This window comes from Panthera tigris, chromosome D4 (genome assembly GCF_018350195.1).
Source record: "Panthera tigris isolate Pti1 chromosome D4, P.tigris_Pti1_mat1.1, whole genome shotgun sequence".
Lineage (NCBI taxonomy): Eukaryota > Metazoa > Chordata > Mammalia > Carnivora > Felidae > Panthera > Panthera tigris.
The window spans coordinates 45059598-45072767 of NC_056672.1; the positions used below are offsets into that span (position 1 = coordinate 45059598).

The 13170-nt window shown below is 40.8% G+C and overlaps 1 protein-coding gene across 4 annotated transcripts in view; it reads left to right on the plus strand.

Annotated features, from left to right (window-relative positions):
• FOCAD (focadhesin) overlaps window positions 1-13170 on the plus strand; it is a 319129-nt gene that overhangs the window by 203023 nt on the left and 102936 nt on the right. For all 4 annotated transcript variants that reach the window (XM_042965277.1, XM_042965278.1, XM_042965279.1 and 1 more), the window contains 2 exons: window positions 3000-3138; window positions 7114-7299. In XM_042965277.1, the coding sequence (XP_042821211.1) occupies window positions 3000-3138; window positions 7114-7299 (325 nt within the window). The remainder of the gene's footprint in view (window positions 1-2999; window positions 3139-7113; window positions 7300-13170) is intronic.

The following is a 13170-nucleotide window of genomic DNA, read 5'->3' on the forward strand; positions in this document are numbered from 1 at the left end:
CAATTCAGTAGTTACGCACAAAGCAAGAGAAAAGCCTGGGTCTTGCACAGGGAAGCTGGGACAAATACTTCTTTAAGAGGTGAGCGGAGGAGGATGGAAATGAGATGGAACCAAGGTCCAACAATAAGTGCTAATTTGTTCAGAATTAACTCACCTTTGAAGAAACAAATCATACCGTTGTAAGTAGGCAGAATATATCAGTTATTCTTAAATTACAGTACGTCTGTAGTTTCTTTGTTAAAATATATGCATATGTAAGATACAGACATATGCTCTTTGCCACATGGCAGATAAATTAATAGAGGCATCCAGTTATGTGGATGTAAAATTAGACAACATAAGATAGATCGTTATTTTTTTAATCTCCAACCTAGTAGGTCTGTCTTTCTTTAGCGTGTCTAAGAGATATTGATGGTCTGGGTCCTGTGACTCATTGTAAGTAATTTAGGTGGACTGATCAGAAAGACTGGATAGGCTAAAATGTGTGCAGAAATAATCGTGTCCCTTTTACATTAAGTAATTCTGGAATTGGAAGCATTTGGTTGTTTGCCGTAGTTCATACACCAGTCCAAATCCCTCTGAAGGTGGTGACAGCTTCCTGCTTCTGCGTCCTCTTACTCTATCCTACCTCCCGTCCCCTTCCCCTTTCTTCTCCACGTCCTTCTTCTAGCTTGCCTGCCTTCCTCCTCGCCTTCTTCCTCTTTCTCAACAGCTTTATTGAGCTATAATTCGCATCCCATATAATTCACCCATTTAAAGTGTACAATTCAGTGGGTTTGCTATATTTAAAGAACTGTGCAAGGAATCACAGAGCAACCACAATCTAATTTTAGAACATTTTATTAGTAGTCAATCCCCATCACTCCTTTCCACTCCTGCAGCCCTGAGCACCCATTAATCTACTTTCTGTCTCTAAATTTGCCTAGCCTGAACCTTTTCTATAATGAAATTACGCAGTAAGTATGTGGTCTTTTGTGACTGGCTTCCCTCACTTAGCATATTTTCAAAGTTCATTCCTCTCCAGCACGTATCTGTACTTCATACCCTTTTACAACTGAAGAATATTCCATTGTGTAGATACGCCACACGTTGTTTATGCATTTACCAGTTCACGGACCTTTGAGCTGCTTCCATTTTTTGGCCGTTTCGAACAACGCGTTCACATTCGTGTGCAAGTTTTTGTGTGATCGTACGTTTTCATTTCTCTCCTTGTATACTGAGGAGTCGAATTGCTGGGCCATGGGGTAGCTCTTCTTTAACTTTCTGAGAACCTGCCAACTGTTTGTCAACGGGGCTGCCTGCACCATTTTACATGCCCACCAGCAGAGCAGGAGCGTTCTGATTTCTCTCTCTCCTCACCATCCCTCTGCATTTTCATATTAATTGAAGTGGTCACCTCTGTGTTCCACCTCCCCAAACCTCCCGCCACCTGTGGATATGGTATGTGTCCGAGCTTTCCAGTGCTTTGATAACTGGGGTGGTAGCTGGTGTTACCCTTGCAGTCTCTAGCTATAAGCATTACTGTCTGTTTCCCCCAGGGTGCCGTTCAAGTATCATTTTCAGTTTGTACTACGATGTGTAAAAGGGACAGGCAAGGCAGACAGACCCAGAACCAACTCCTTTTCTGGATCTTTGTAGACGACTAGGACTGGTTAGAATCTCCAAGAGAACTCCTGATGATACTAAACCTGGCAAGCTCAAAGTATGTAGACAGACCAGAGACGCTTGGAAAACCCCGCTTGTGAGAGCCAAAAGGGTTGCAAATGCGCCAGGGTTTTCTCCAGTTTGCACTGAAATCAACAAACGCCATTGTGCCCTATGTGGAGCGTACATTATTGTTAATCTCTGTAATTATGGCTGGCTTGGTCCTCTGAGAATTGGGTACTCCGTAGTGAATCAGAATTAAATCTCGTCTTGGAAAGTGCTCGTCTAGGCAGGTTGCTTTTATTCCTTCACTAGTGAAGAGAACACTAGTTATGGTTGAAAGGCTTCATTGGAGTGGAGGTTATTATACTTAAGAGAAGCATTTCCTTTCTGTTTTCTTTCATCCCCCTGCAAGAATCCTGACTCAGTGCAGTTCCTAAATGGAACAGTGCTTTGGGGACCTATGAAGAAGGCAGTCTGCAGGAATTGTTAATTATTTCTAAAAATAACTCCGGGAGACAGGCTAATGGTAATGACTGGGTTCTGGCACTTTATGGTTATAGCAACCACTTTTATATATTTTGATTTCCTCCCCTAATGCTTAATTATCTCCATGTGGGCATTATGATGGTGTGTCATTGAAAGTATTAAAAATTTAATTAATTGCTTGACAGTTGTATCTTGTAGAAGCTACAATAACGGTAATCTTTTTCCATTTTTAAATTTTTGGTTCAAACAAACCTAACTAATCACAGAGCAACCACAAAAATCTTCAAATTGCAAATTAGACACAATAAAGTATAGCTACCAATTACAGACTTTAGTGTTTTTATATTCTATAGCAACAAACTGCCGAGTCTAAGAAAAAGTCAACTAAAGCATTCTATCCTTTTCCGATCTCTACTATATATTCTACTGGAAGATTTTAAGCTTTGCCACAGAGATATGGCCAGAATCACAAATTAAAAAAAAAAAAAAAAAGTATTCCGACAAGGCAAATATTTAATTACAAACCAAAGAAGTTCAATATATTGAATGTGTCAGTTGTTTGCATTTTACTGTCAGAGGGTGTAAAATTTTATTAGTGCTCTATAATAATCATTGCTTATGCCTGCTTATGGTAATTTTCTTAGTATATTACCACTAGTTCTTTACATGGGTCTGGGATTCTATCTCATAAGATAGAATTTACCATTTAGTTAATCTGAAAATGAACAGGTATTTTAAAATTAATTTTTAATGGTCTTTTGACATTACAGAGCGACGAGTCTAACTCAGTCTTTAAGTCTTCGCATAAAAAGGAAAAAGAAAAGATTTTATGTGACGTTCTACTATTGCCTTCTCTGTCGTTTCAGATAAGACCAGAAATCCCTATTCCTGATGAGCTAGAAGAAGATGAAGATGATGAGGGTGATGAAAAGGATCTGGATCTTTCCATTCCTGGCTCTTGCTATCTCAAACTATTGTCGCTTACTGCTCCTTCGGTTTTACCAGGTGACTCCTATTCAGTGGCGGGGAAGCCAGCATTTGTCAGTGTTTTTTACCTGTCCGATGGTGTTCTTTTCTGATGTGTACATATTTATAGTTTACTTTAATTTAGCTTCCTTTCTATCTGAAAGGCAAAAGGTGTCTCTTTTATAGGGACGGCTTGAGGTGGTGATGGTGTTCCGAACACACGGAAAAACGTTAGGGTCGAATAAAATTGCACTGGAAAACCAGTTGAAACCACCATTTTCAGTGAGAAATTAAAATCCATTTCAAAAGCCATATTCTACGAGACAAATTTGCAGTGGGACTTTAAGTCACTGGCTCAAATAACGGTTCTTTATTCTATAAGCTAAATGAAAAGATCGTTAGAATCTGCAGAGATTTCCTGGGTACTTTCGTTACGAATTTATTCTTTCTTTAGAATTATTCCGAAGATGGTATCAATATTCGAAAGCTGTAAATTAATGGATTAAATTGTATGATCATTCAGTTTTGATAAAAAGCTTCTAGGACCGTGACATTTAAAAAAATTATTCTAATTATATCTAATTATTCTAATTCAGTATTAGCCAACATTTTTCCGAGCAGGCACCGATTACCTTGTTCTGTCCCAATTCTACCTTGAATGTACATGGATGTGAAAAGGTCAGCTTCTGAAAATTAAGATCAGCCCACACAAGAAATGTCATCTTGTCAATCATAATCGCCATATCCTATAATAGGGGATTTTTTCTCCCCCTTGGCTTTACCCCCATGGAGATTAGCTGAGGAATTCAGGCACATGCATACTATTTATTTCTAGATAATTCTGTCCCAAATCCCTGCCTCCTTTCATGAGAGAAAACTGAAATGGAACAACTTAGACAAAGAATTCACATTTCCTTTTCTCTCGATGTCCAGAAAAGAGCCTTAAGGACTTGTTCCTGTTCCCCGTTTCTGTTCTTCCCCGTTTCCCAGCTCACGGCCCTGGAGAGTCTAGGATCCCTTTGCGGTTTAAATAGTGAGTCCCGGGAAGGAAAAAAGCCTTCAGTTATCCAAAGTTCCTCCTGCGTCCCCAAATTGCCGTAGAGGTAGAAGTTCTAGTCCTTTTGGGCTTTTTAAATGATGTTATCCAGTCCCCCCCAAGGTGTGTGGCGGAGAAAGGAGATGGTGTGGCCAAGGTGTGCTGTTGCTTCTGTCCTCTCAGGATGTGGTGGCCATTAACTGGCTCTTCTACATTGTTCGTACTTGATCGTTACGAGTGCCTTTCCCTGAGAAAGAAGGGGAGGATTTGAGTTCAGCAAGTATGTCTGTTGGAGAAAATTCAGTAGCGTCACGTGGGGGTGCTCTGGAAACTGCCGGGGTCTGGCAAACCGTGTCGCCGTGGGGCCAAGTTCTTTATTTTCCTGGGCCTCCCTCTCCCTGCAGTTACTGGAGAATTCAAAAAAGAACCAGGAGAAAGCACCAGCCTTAGGAACATACGCCCTAAAAGGCACAGGGTGGGTAATACACATGAGGTCTCTAGTTACAGCAGCCAGAAAACCAAATTGCACTGAGCATGAGTGAACCCTGGTCCTTTTCTTCCCTGATGTCTTTTCAAGTAAACACAAAAGCAGCTGCAGAGGAATCCAGTAATTTGCCGCCTTTTAAATAGGGATGTTACTGGTATTTTATTTTGTTTTTTTATTTTGAAATAAACTTAAATGACTTAAAAGAAGTTGCAGGTACACTGTAACGTACCCAGCGGGATAACCTCTCACATACTTTGGTTCATTATTAAAACCAGGAAATTCACATTGGTACAAAGCAATTATTTAAACCATAGACCTGTTAGGGGCTCCTGGGGGGCTCAGTCGGTTCAGCGTCCAACTCTTGATTTCGGCTCAGGTCATGATCCCAGGACTATGGGATCGAGCCCCGTGTCGGGCTCTGCACTGAGCCTGCAGCCTGCTGAAGATTCTCCCTCTCTCTCTCTTTCTCTCTCTCTTTTTCTCCCTCCCTCTCCCTCCCTCTCCCTCCCTCCCTCCCTCCCTCCCTCCCTCCCTCTTTCCCCTTCCCCTGCTCACGCTCTCTCTCTTTAAAAAATAAAACAAAAAAACACTATAGACTTAGGATTTCACTAGTTCCCCCCCATATAGTATATAGACTTTTCAGTTAAAGAAATTTTTTTACACACAGCATAATGACTTTGATCTTTATGCAAATACTTGCCTATGTCGATTTCTTTTAATTGCTGAGTAGTACTCCATTGTAGGATGTTCCACAGTTTGTCCCCTCACCTATTAAAGGACACTGGGGGGTGTTCTAAAAATTTATATTTAACACCCTGTGTTCTACAGAATTTTCAGCTCTTTTAAATTCTCACCTGATCATCTGGAGGGACAGGGCAAGGCTCTGAAGCAGTAGAAAAGAAATCGTAGTTCCTAGCTTCCTGGCCAGGGAAGATGGTGCTGTATACATTGGTCATACTCATGGTGTCCTACCCTCATTTAAACTCATTTTGGGGGCTTGAGTTAATTTGAGAGTCCTTAGTTCTCTGAAGACCTTGACAAGGAGACAGAGTTCGGTTCCCGAGTTAGTCTACACGAAGATGTGTACTTACCTCCTGACACGGATGAGCTTTTGCCAAAATAGATTCCCTTCTGAGAAAGCGTGAAATTACCTTCTCCCGCCATAGCTCCTCTGTCCTCACAAACATGATCTTTAGCTACATTCTGAGTCGTCTGTACTCACCCCCAGGGTGAAGCAGTCCCACCTGTGCACGCCTATGCAGGAATTGGGGTACGTGGCCTGTGACTGGACGTCGTGCGTCTCTTTCATGTAGATGATGTATTAGCCAGGGGCTTGGCAGAAGAGGCACATTCAGTTGGAGTCCTTGAGGGTTTCATACAGGCACCATTTACAGCTGTGTGGTCAGGTTTGAAGGAAATTCACAAGCAATGGTGCGTTATCCCCGAATGGTTAATGTCCCCCAGCCTGAAGAGGTAAGGAAGGGGACGTAGCAGTCTGGAGAATCGGGGAGAGCGTCTGTGTCGTGGATAGCACTGCCTCAGGGGAGCCAGGGGCTGCAGAAGAGGGGGCAGGCCACTTGTAACAGTCCTGCAGGAGGGTGTCTGGGGACACATGCCCTGACCTCACTCTGCTTCCAACCTGTGATCTTTGGCGAGTGTCTCCCGTTGGAAAAAGCCAACTAAAAGCCGGAGGACAAGGGAGCCCTGCGGATGTAGTCGATAAAGGTTGTCTCCCAACGTACAGAGCAAGGTTGAGAGGGCAGAGGGCCGGTCTGGAGGGGTAAGTGGAAAACATCCCACACAGGCGTTCTCTGGGCTTTCAGTGGAGAAGCGTGGTCACCTCTAGGAAGGTTCTATGTAGGAGTAACGGAACTGGGCGCACAATAGATGCTCCAGTGAGCACCTTCAATTTAATCACAGTCATTTAAAGAGGACTTTGAGACCTATTAAGAATGAAATTCCTGTTTAGTTAGGTGGACCCTTCTTTTTTATTCTTACGAGAGGCACAGGCAGTGGTTTTCCATTTTGTTTTCCATGCCTACCGTTTGTTTAGCTTAGATGTGTTCGTTGTTTTTGTTTCTGCATTGGGCAACCTCTAGTGGCCCCTAGGGAAATAACACTTGAGTACAAACCTGTTTTGTAGGCAAGCAGCGGTGAAAATGGAGAGAAATGGATGATGGAGCCAGGATATATTTCTGCAGGTAGATCTGCAAGGGCTTGCTCGTGGATTTACGTATGCGAAGTGTGAGAAAGAGAGGAATTGAGAATGATGAAGGTTTTAAGCTTGAGTAACTGGGTGCCATGTTATAATTTGGGAAGACTAGGCAAAGGATGGGAATCAAGAGTTCCCTTTCACTGTGTGAAGTTTGGTCTGAAATACAGCTGTGTGTGTGGGTGTGCAAGCATGCATGAAAATAACTATATATGAGTTAAGAGTGAATGATGCTCTCCTAACATACTGTGTTTACTTTTGATCTTTCACCTCTTTCAGCTTTGGAGGAATTTTTTACGTCTCTTGTGAAGCAAGAAATGGTGAATATGCCCCGTGGAGTATATCACTCTGCATTAAAAGGAGGTGTTCGCTCAGACCAAGGAAAGACCGTAGCAGGAATCCCCAATTTTATTTTGAAAATGTATGAAACAAACAAGCAACCGGGTTTGAAACCTGGCCTTGCAGGTGAGTGCACTACATAATATCAAGGTAGCGGGTTTGGTTTTAATTAGGAAGCGTTCTTAATTGTATTTTAATCAATTAATTAATTCTTAATTTAGTTTTTAAAATTTAAATCCAAGTTAGTTAACATAAAGTGTTATGATAGGTTCAGGAGTAGAATCTAGTGATTCACCACTTACATATAACACCCGGTGCTCATCCCGACAAGTGTCCCCTTTAGTGCCCATCACCCATTTAGCCCATCCCCCCACCCAGCACCGCTCCAGCAACCCTCCGTTTGTTCCCTGTATTTAAGAGTCACTTACGGTTTGCCTCCCTCTCTGTATTTTTCTTATTTTTTCTTCCCTTCATCTGTTTTGTTTCTTAAATACCACATATGAGTGAAATCATAAGGTATTTGTCTCTCTGGCTGACTTATTTTGCTTAGTATAATACAGTCTAGTTCCATCCACTTTTGTTGCAAATGACAAGGTCTCATTCTTTTGATCGCCACGTCATATCCCATTGTATATACACACCACACCTTCTTTATCCATTCATCAGTCAATGGACTTTTAGGCTCTTTCCATGATTTGGCCATTGTTGATAATGCTGCTGTAAACATTGGGGTGCATGTGCCCCTTTGAATCAGCACTTTTGTATCCTTTGTATAAATAGTCAGCAGTGCAATTGCTGGGTCACAGAGTAGTTCTATTTCTAATTTTTCGAGGAATCTCCATACTGTTGTTATTATTGTTTGTATTTCTATGGTGTTGGTTGTGATCTCTCCTCTTTCATTTATGATTTAATTTATTTGGGTCCTCTCCTTTTTCTTTTTGATAAATCTGGCTAGGGGTTTATCAATTTTATTGATTCTTTCTAAGAACCATCTTCTAGTTTTGTTGATCTGTTCTACTGTTTTTTGATTTCGACATCATTGATTTCTGCTCTAATCTTTATTATTTCTCTTCCTCTGCTGGTTTTAGGCTTTATTTACTGTTCTTTTTCCAGCTCCTTGAGGTGTAAGATTAGGTTGTGTATTGGAGACCTTTCTTTCTTCTTTAGGATTGCTATGTACTTCCCTCTTACGACTGCTTTGCTGTATCCTAAAGGTTTGAGTGTCGTGTTTTCATTTTCATTGGCTTCCATGTACTTTTTAACTTCCTCTTTAACTTCTTGGTTAACCCATTCATTCTTTAGTAGGATGTTCTTTAATCTCCCAAGTATTTGTGGACTTTTTCATTTTTTTCTTGTGGTTGATTTCAGGTGTCCTAGCGTTTTGATCTGAAAATATGCATGGTATGATATTGATCTCTTTGTACTTATTGAGGGGCTGATTTGTGACCCAGTATGTGATCTACTCTGGAGAATGTTCCCATGGGCACTTGAGAAGAATGTGTATTCTGCTGCTTTAGGATGAAATGTTCCGAATATGTTTGTTAAGTCCATTGGATCCAATGTGTCATTCAAAGCCATTGTTTCCTTGTTGATTTTCTGCTGAGAGATCATTGCTGTAAGTGGGGTGTGAAAGTCCCCTACTATTATGGTATTATTATCGATGAGGTTTTTTTTATGTTTGTGACTAATTGATTTATATATTTGGGTGGTGTCAAGTTGGGGGCATAAATATTTACCATAATTAAATCTTCTTGTTGGATAGACCCAAGGTATAGGTTTTTAATATCATGATTTAACTTCCACTTTCAAGAAGGATGTGATGGGTCATGGCAGAGTGCTGCTGCTGCTAACATTTAGACACAACTGGATAAAATGGCAAAGATAAACCACATTGTAAAGGCACTGGAGAATTATTGAGGCAGAGATAAGTAGATTAAAATCACAGAACGGAGAGAAAGAACATTTTAGAACTGTGCCCCCCACTGCCCCGTGGAAGATAGACAGTGATTTCGGTTGTGGGCTGGGACTGGGGCTTGGCCTAGGAAGAGGTCTGTTGGAGTACAGAGAAACTAGTGGAGCTTTTAGTGGTGGCATGGGTCTAGAGTGATGTGATGGTTAATTTTCTATGTCAACTTGACTGGGCTAAGTGATATCCAGGTAGCTGGTAAAACATTATTCCTGGGTGTCTGTGAGTGTCGTTCTAGAAGAGGCTAACATTTGAATTTTTTTTTTTTTTTAACGTTTACTCATTTTTGAGACAGAGAGAGAGAGCATGAACAGGGGAGGGTCAGAGAAAGAGGGAGACACAGAATCTGAAACAGGCTCCAGGCTCTGAGCTGTCAGCACAGAGCCCGACGCGGGGCTCGAACCCATGGACCGCGAGATCGTGACCTGAGCCAAAGTCAGATGCTTAACCGACTGAGCCACCCAGGCGGCCCTAGAAGAGGCTAACATTTGAATCAGTAGACTGAATAAAGAAGTTTACCCTCACCAGTGTGGGTGGGCAACATCCCAATTCACTGATGGCCTGAAGAGAACAGAAGACTAGTAAAGGGGTGAACTTGCTCTTTCCTTGGCTAGGACATCCATCTCTGAATTACACTACCATCTTTCCTGGGTCTCTCCAGCTTGCAGACAACAAGATTATGGGACTTCTTAGCCCCCATAATCTTGTGACCCAATTGTTATATAATTCTTATATAATATTATATTGATTGAGATTCTGTTTCTGGTTTTGGTTCTCCGAAGACTCTGGCTCATAAGCTGATAAGCTAAATAAGCCATCTAATAAGCTATCTGGCTGAATTTTGAGTTTGCGCTGAAAGTTAAGGCTGGCGCTTCTAAGAGGCAAAATGCAATCTCCAGCCTTACGAAACAAAGAAGAGCAGGGAGAACGGGACAGAAAACAAAGCACACAAGCAGTGAATTGATAATGATGATCTACAGCTCTTTTCACCTGGGTGCACTTAACTTGTTTTGCCTCAGCTGGAGGCTGAAATTCAGGCTTGACCTTGACAAGAGGCTGGTGCAGGAGGCAGAGAAACCAACAGAGATCTTGTCATTCACGCGGTGCCTGCATGGCAAAACTGGAGACTTGCAGGCCTTCGGCACATAGTCTATTTCTCCGTCACGATATTTGTCAAATTTTGAAGCTTGATGGGATGGGAATGAAAGAGGTGAGCCAAAAACCTGTGACACATCTGAATCTCTCATAAGCTTTCCGTATTGAGGAGACTGAGTAGGGTGTCAGATGAAAATCTTGGGGGAGGTGCTCCCTAGGAACAGGGACTCTCAGGTAGACCGAGAGTTACCAAAGCTATAATCAAGCCTAATCCAGTTCAATCTCTATGCAATTTCATGATCAGTCCTTCACTGTATCTGTCTGACAGGGGAGGACAGCTCCTCTCTGATTAAAAAATATCGTTTAGATTTTCCTGTGGTTCCTTTGTATACTGTCCAGTATATGATGAAAAAGTCCTGGACGCACGAAAACGGAAGAAACTTTGAAATGAAGGGGACAGTTCATGGAGATAAAGAGGTCACTCCGTTAAGAAAATCTCACAGTTCTAATCGGGGTGCACAAAATGACATAATTTCAAAATATATGAAAGAAATTAGCAAAGCTAAAAGTTCAAATAGGCACACCTACCAGAAGGGAAGTGGGTGGGGGAATGGGTTATATGGGTGATGGGAATTAAGGAGGGCACTTGTTGTGATGAACACCGGGTGTTGTATCTAAGTGTTGAATCACTACATCGTATACTTGAAAGTAATATTACACTGTATGTTAGCTAACTGGAATTTAAATTTTAGAAGAGGACAAGCCTACAATAGAAGTAGGACACTTTAAAACCTATTTTAAATAGCTTGATGAAAGAGCAGACAAAAAAAATCAGTAAATTTACAAAATATCTGAATAAGACTATGAACAAACTTTACTTAATTGACATGAAAAGCATTGTAACTTACAGTGATAGAATTCTTATGTTGCTTAACGGTACTTGGGAAACTTACCAAAGTGACCATATATATGACAGACATAAACTGCAAGAAATTTCAAAACATTGAAGTTATTTAGAGCCTGTCTTCTGATGTTGGTGGAATTGAGCTAAAAATAAAGAAAAAGATAGCTAGAATGTCTCCAGTAGCCTCAAAATTGAACAGTATACTTATAAATAATCCATGGATCAAAGAGAAAATAAAAATGGAAATCAGAAAATATTTTTAACTGAATCATAATGAAAACAAGCCACATGGCTTATTGACCTGTGGGATGAGCCACATGACCTGTGGGATGTAGCTAAAGCAGCATGACATGGAAATTTGTTTCTTTAGTGCATATGTTAAAAAAAATAAGACAGGAAGACAATCATGATTTAAGCTTCCATTTCAAGAATAACCTAAATTAAGCTTAAGGAAAGGAATAATAAAGATAAGAATAAAAACAATAAAAAACATATAATGAAAATCACTGCCAAAAATCGAATCTTTGAAAACTTTAATAAAATTGATAAAGCCATTGTAAGTCTACACAAGAAAATAGAGAAATATGGATTACCTCTAATCAGGAACAACAAAGGAGACGCCTCTTCAGACCCTACAGCGTTCAAAAAGATCATAAAAGAATAGTATAAAGAACTTTTAGCCAATAAGTTTCACAGTTGGGACAGGATGTAAAATTCATCAAAATATAAAATTTTGGAAAACAGAAGGAGAAATAGACTATCTGAATCGTTCAATATGTATTAAAGAAATTAAATCCGTAAAAACTTTCCTACAAAGAAAACTCTAAGTGCAGATGGCTTCCTTGGTTAGTTCTTACACAAAAATCAAGGAGGAAGTAATAATCATCTTTCATAAATTCTAACAGAATGGAAGAAGGGAACACTGTTGATGCAGTCAGCATAATCTTAATACCAAGTGCCAGAAGGGAATATTATAAACCTGTACACCAACCTCTCCCACTGAACATATTTGCAAAAACACCCCAAAATATGTTAGAAAACTGAATTCAATACGTAGAGGGTAATATATAACAATTGAGTGGGGTTAATTCAATGTTTGAAAATCAGTATAATCCAGTACATTAGAAAAAGGCAGAACAATCCTCAGATGATCTCAATAGATGTAGAAAACACCTTTGAAAAGCTTTATTCCCATTCATGATACAAAAAAGACTCTCGTTAAACTATGAATGGAAGGGAACATTTTAAAAAATGTTTATGTATTTTGAAAGAGAGAGAAAGCAAAAGGGGGGGGAGGAGCAGAGAGAGACCGAGACAGAGAATCCCAAGTAGGTTCCACGCTGTCAGTGCAGAGCTCGAGACAGAGCTCGAACTCACCAAGTGTGAGACTAAACCCCAGAGACACTTAACCAACTGAGGCGCCCAGGCGCCTCTGGAAGGGAAATTTTTAAACTTCTAATAAAGAACAGCTACAATGTTGTTTTTGTACTTAATACTGAAAGATTGAAACTTGTACTCCTTGAGATTGGGAAAAAGATAGGGATGTTTGTTATAAGCACTATTATTTAGGGGTGCCTGGTGGCTCAGTTGGTTCAGCGTCCAACTTTGGCTCAGGTCATGATCTCGCAGTCCTATGAGTTCGAGCCCCATGTCAGGCTCTGTGCTGACAGCTCAGAGCCTGGAGCCTGCTTTGGATTCTGTGTCTCCCTCTCTCTCTGCCCCTTCCCCACTCATGCTCTCTCTCTCTCTCTCTCTCAAAAATAAAGATTAAAAAATTTTTTAAATAAGCACTATTACTTAGTATTTTTTTTTTAATTTTTAAATGTTTATTTACTTTTGAGAGAGAGAGACAGAGAGATGGAGTGTGAGCAGGCAAGAGGCAGAGAGAGGGAGACACAAAATCCACAGCAGGCTTCAGGCTCCAAGCTTTCAACACAGACCCCAATGCGGGGCTCGAACCCAAGAACCGTGAGATCACGACCTGAGTCAAAGTTGGACACTTAATTGACTGAGCCACCCAGACGCCCCTATT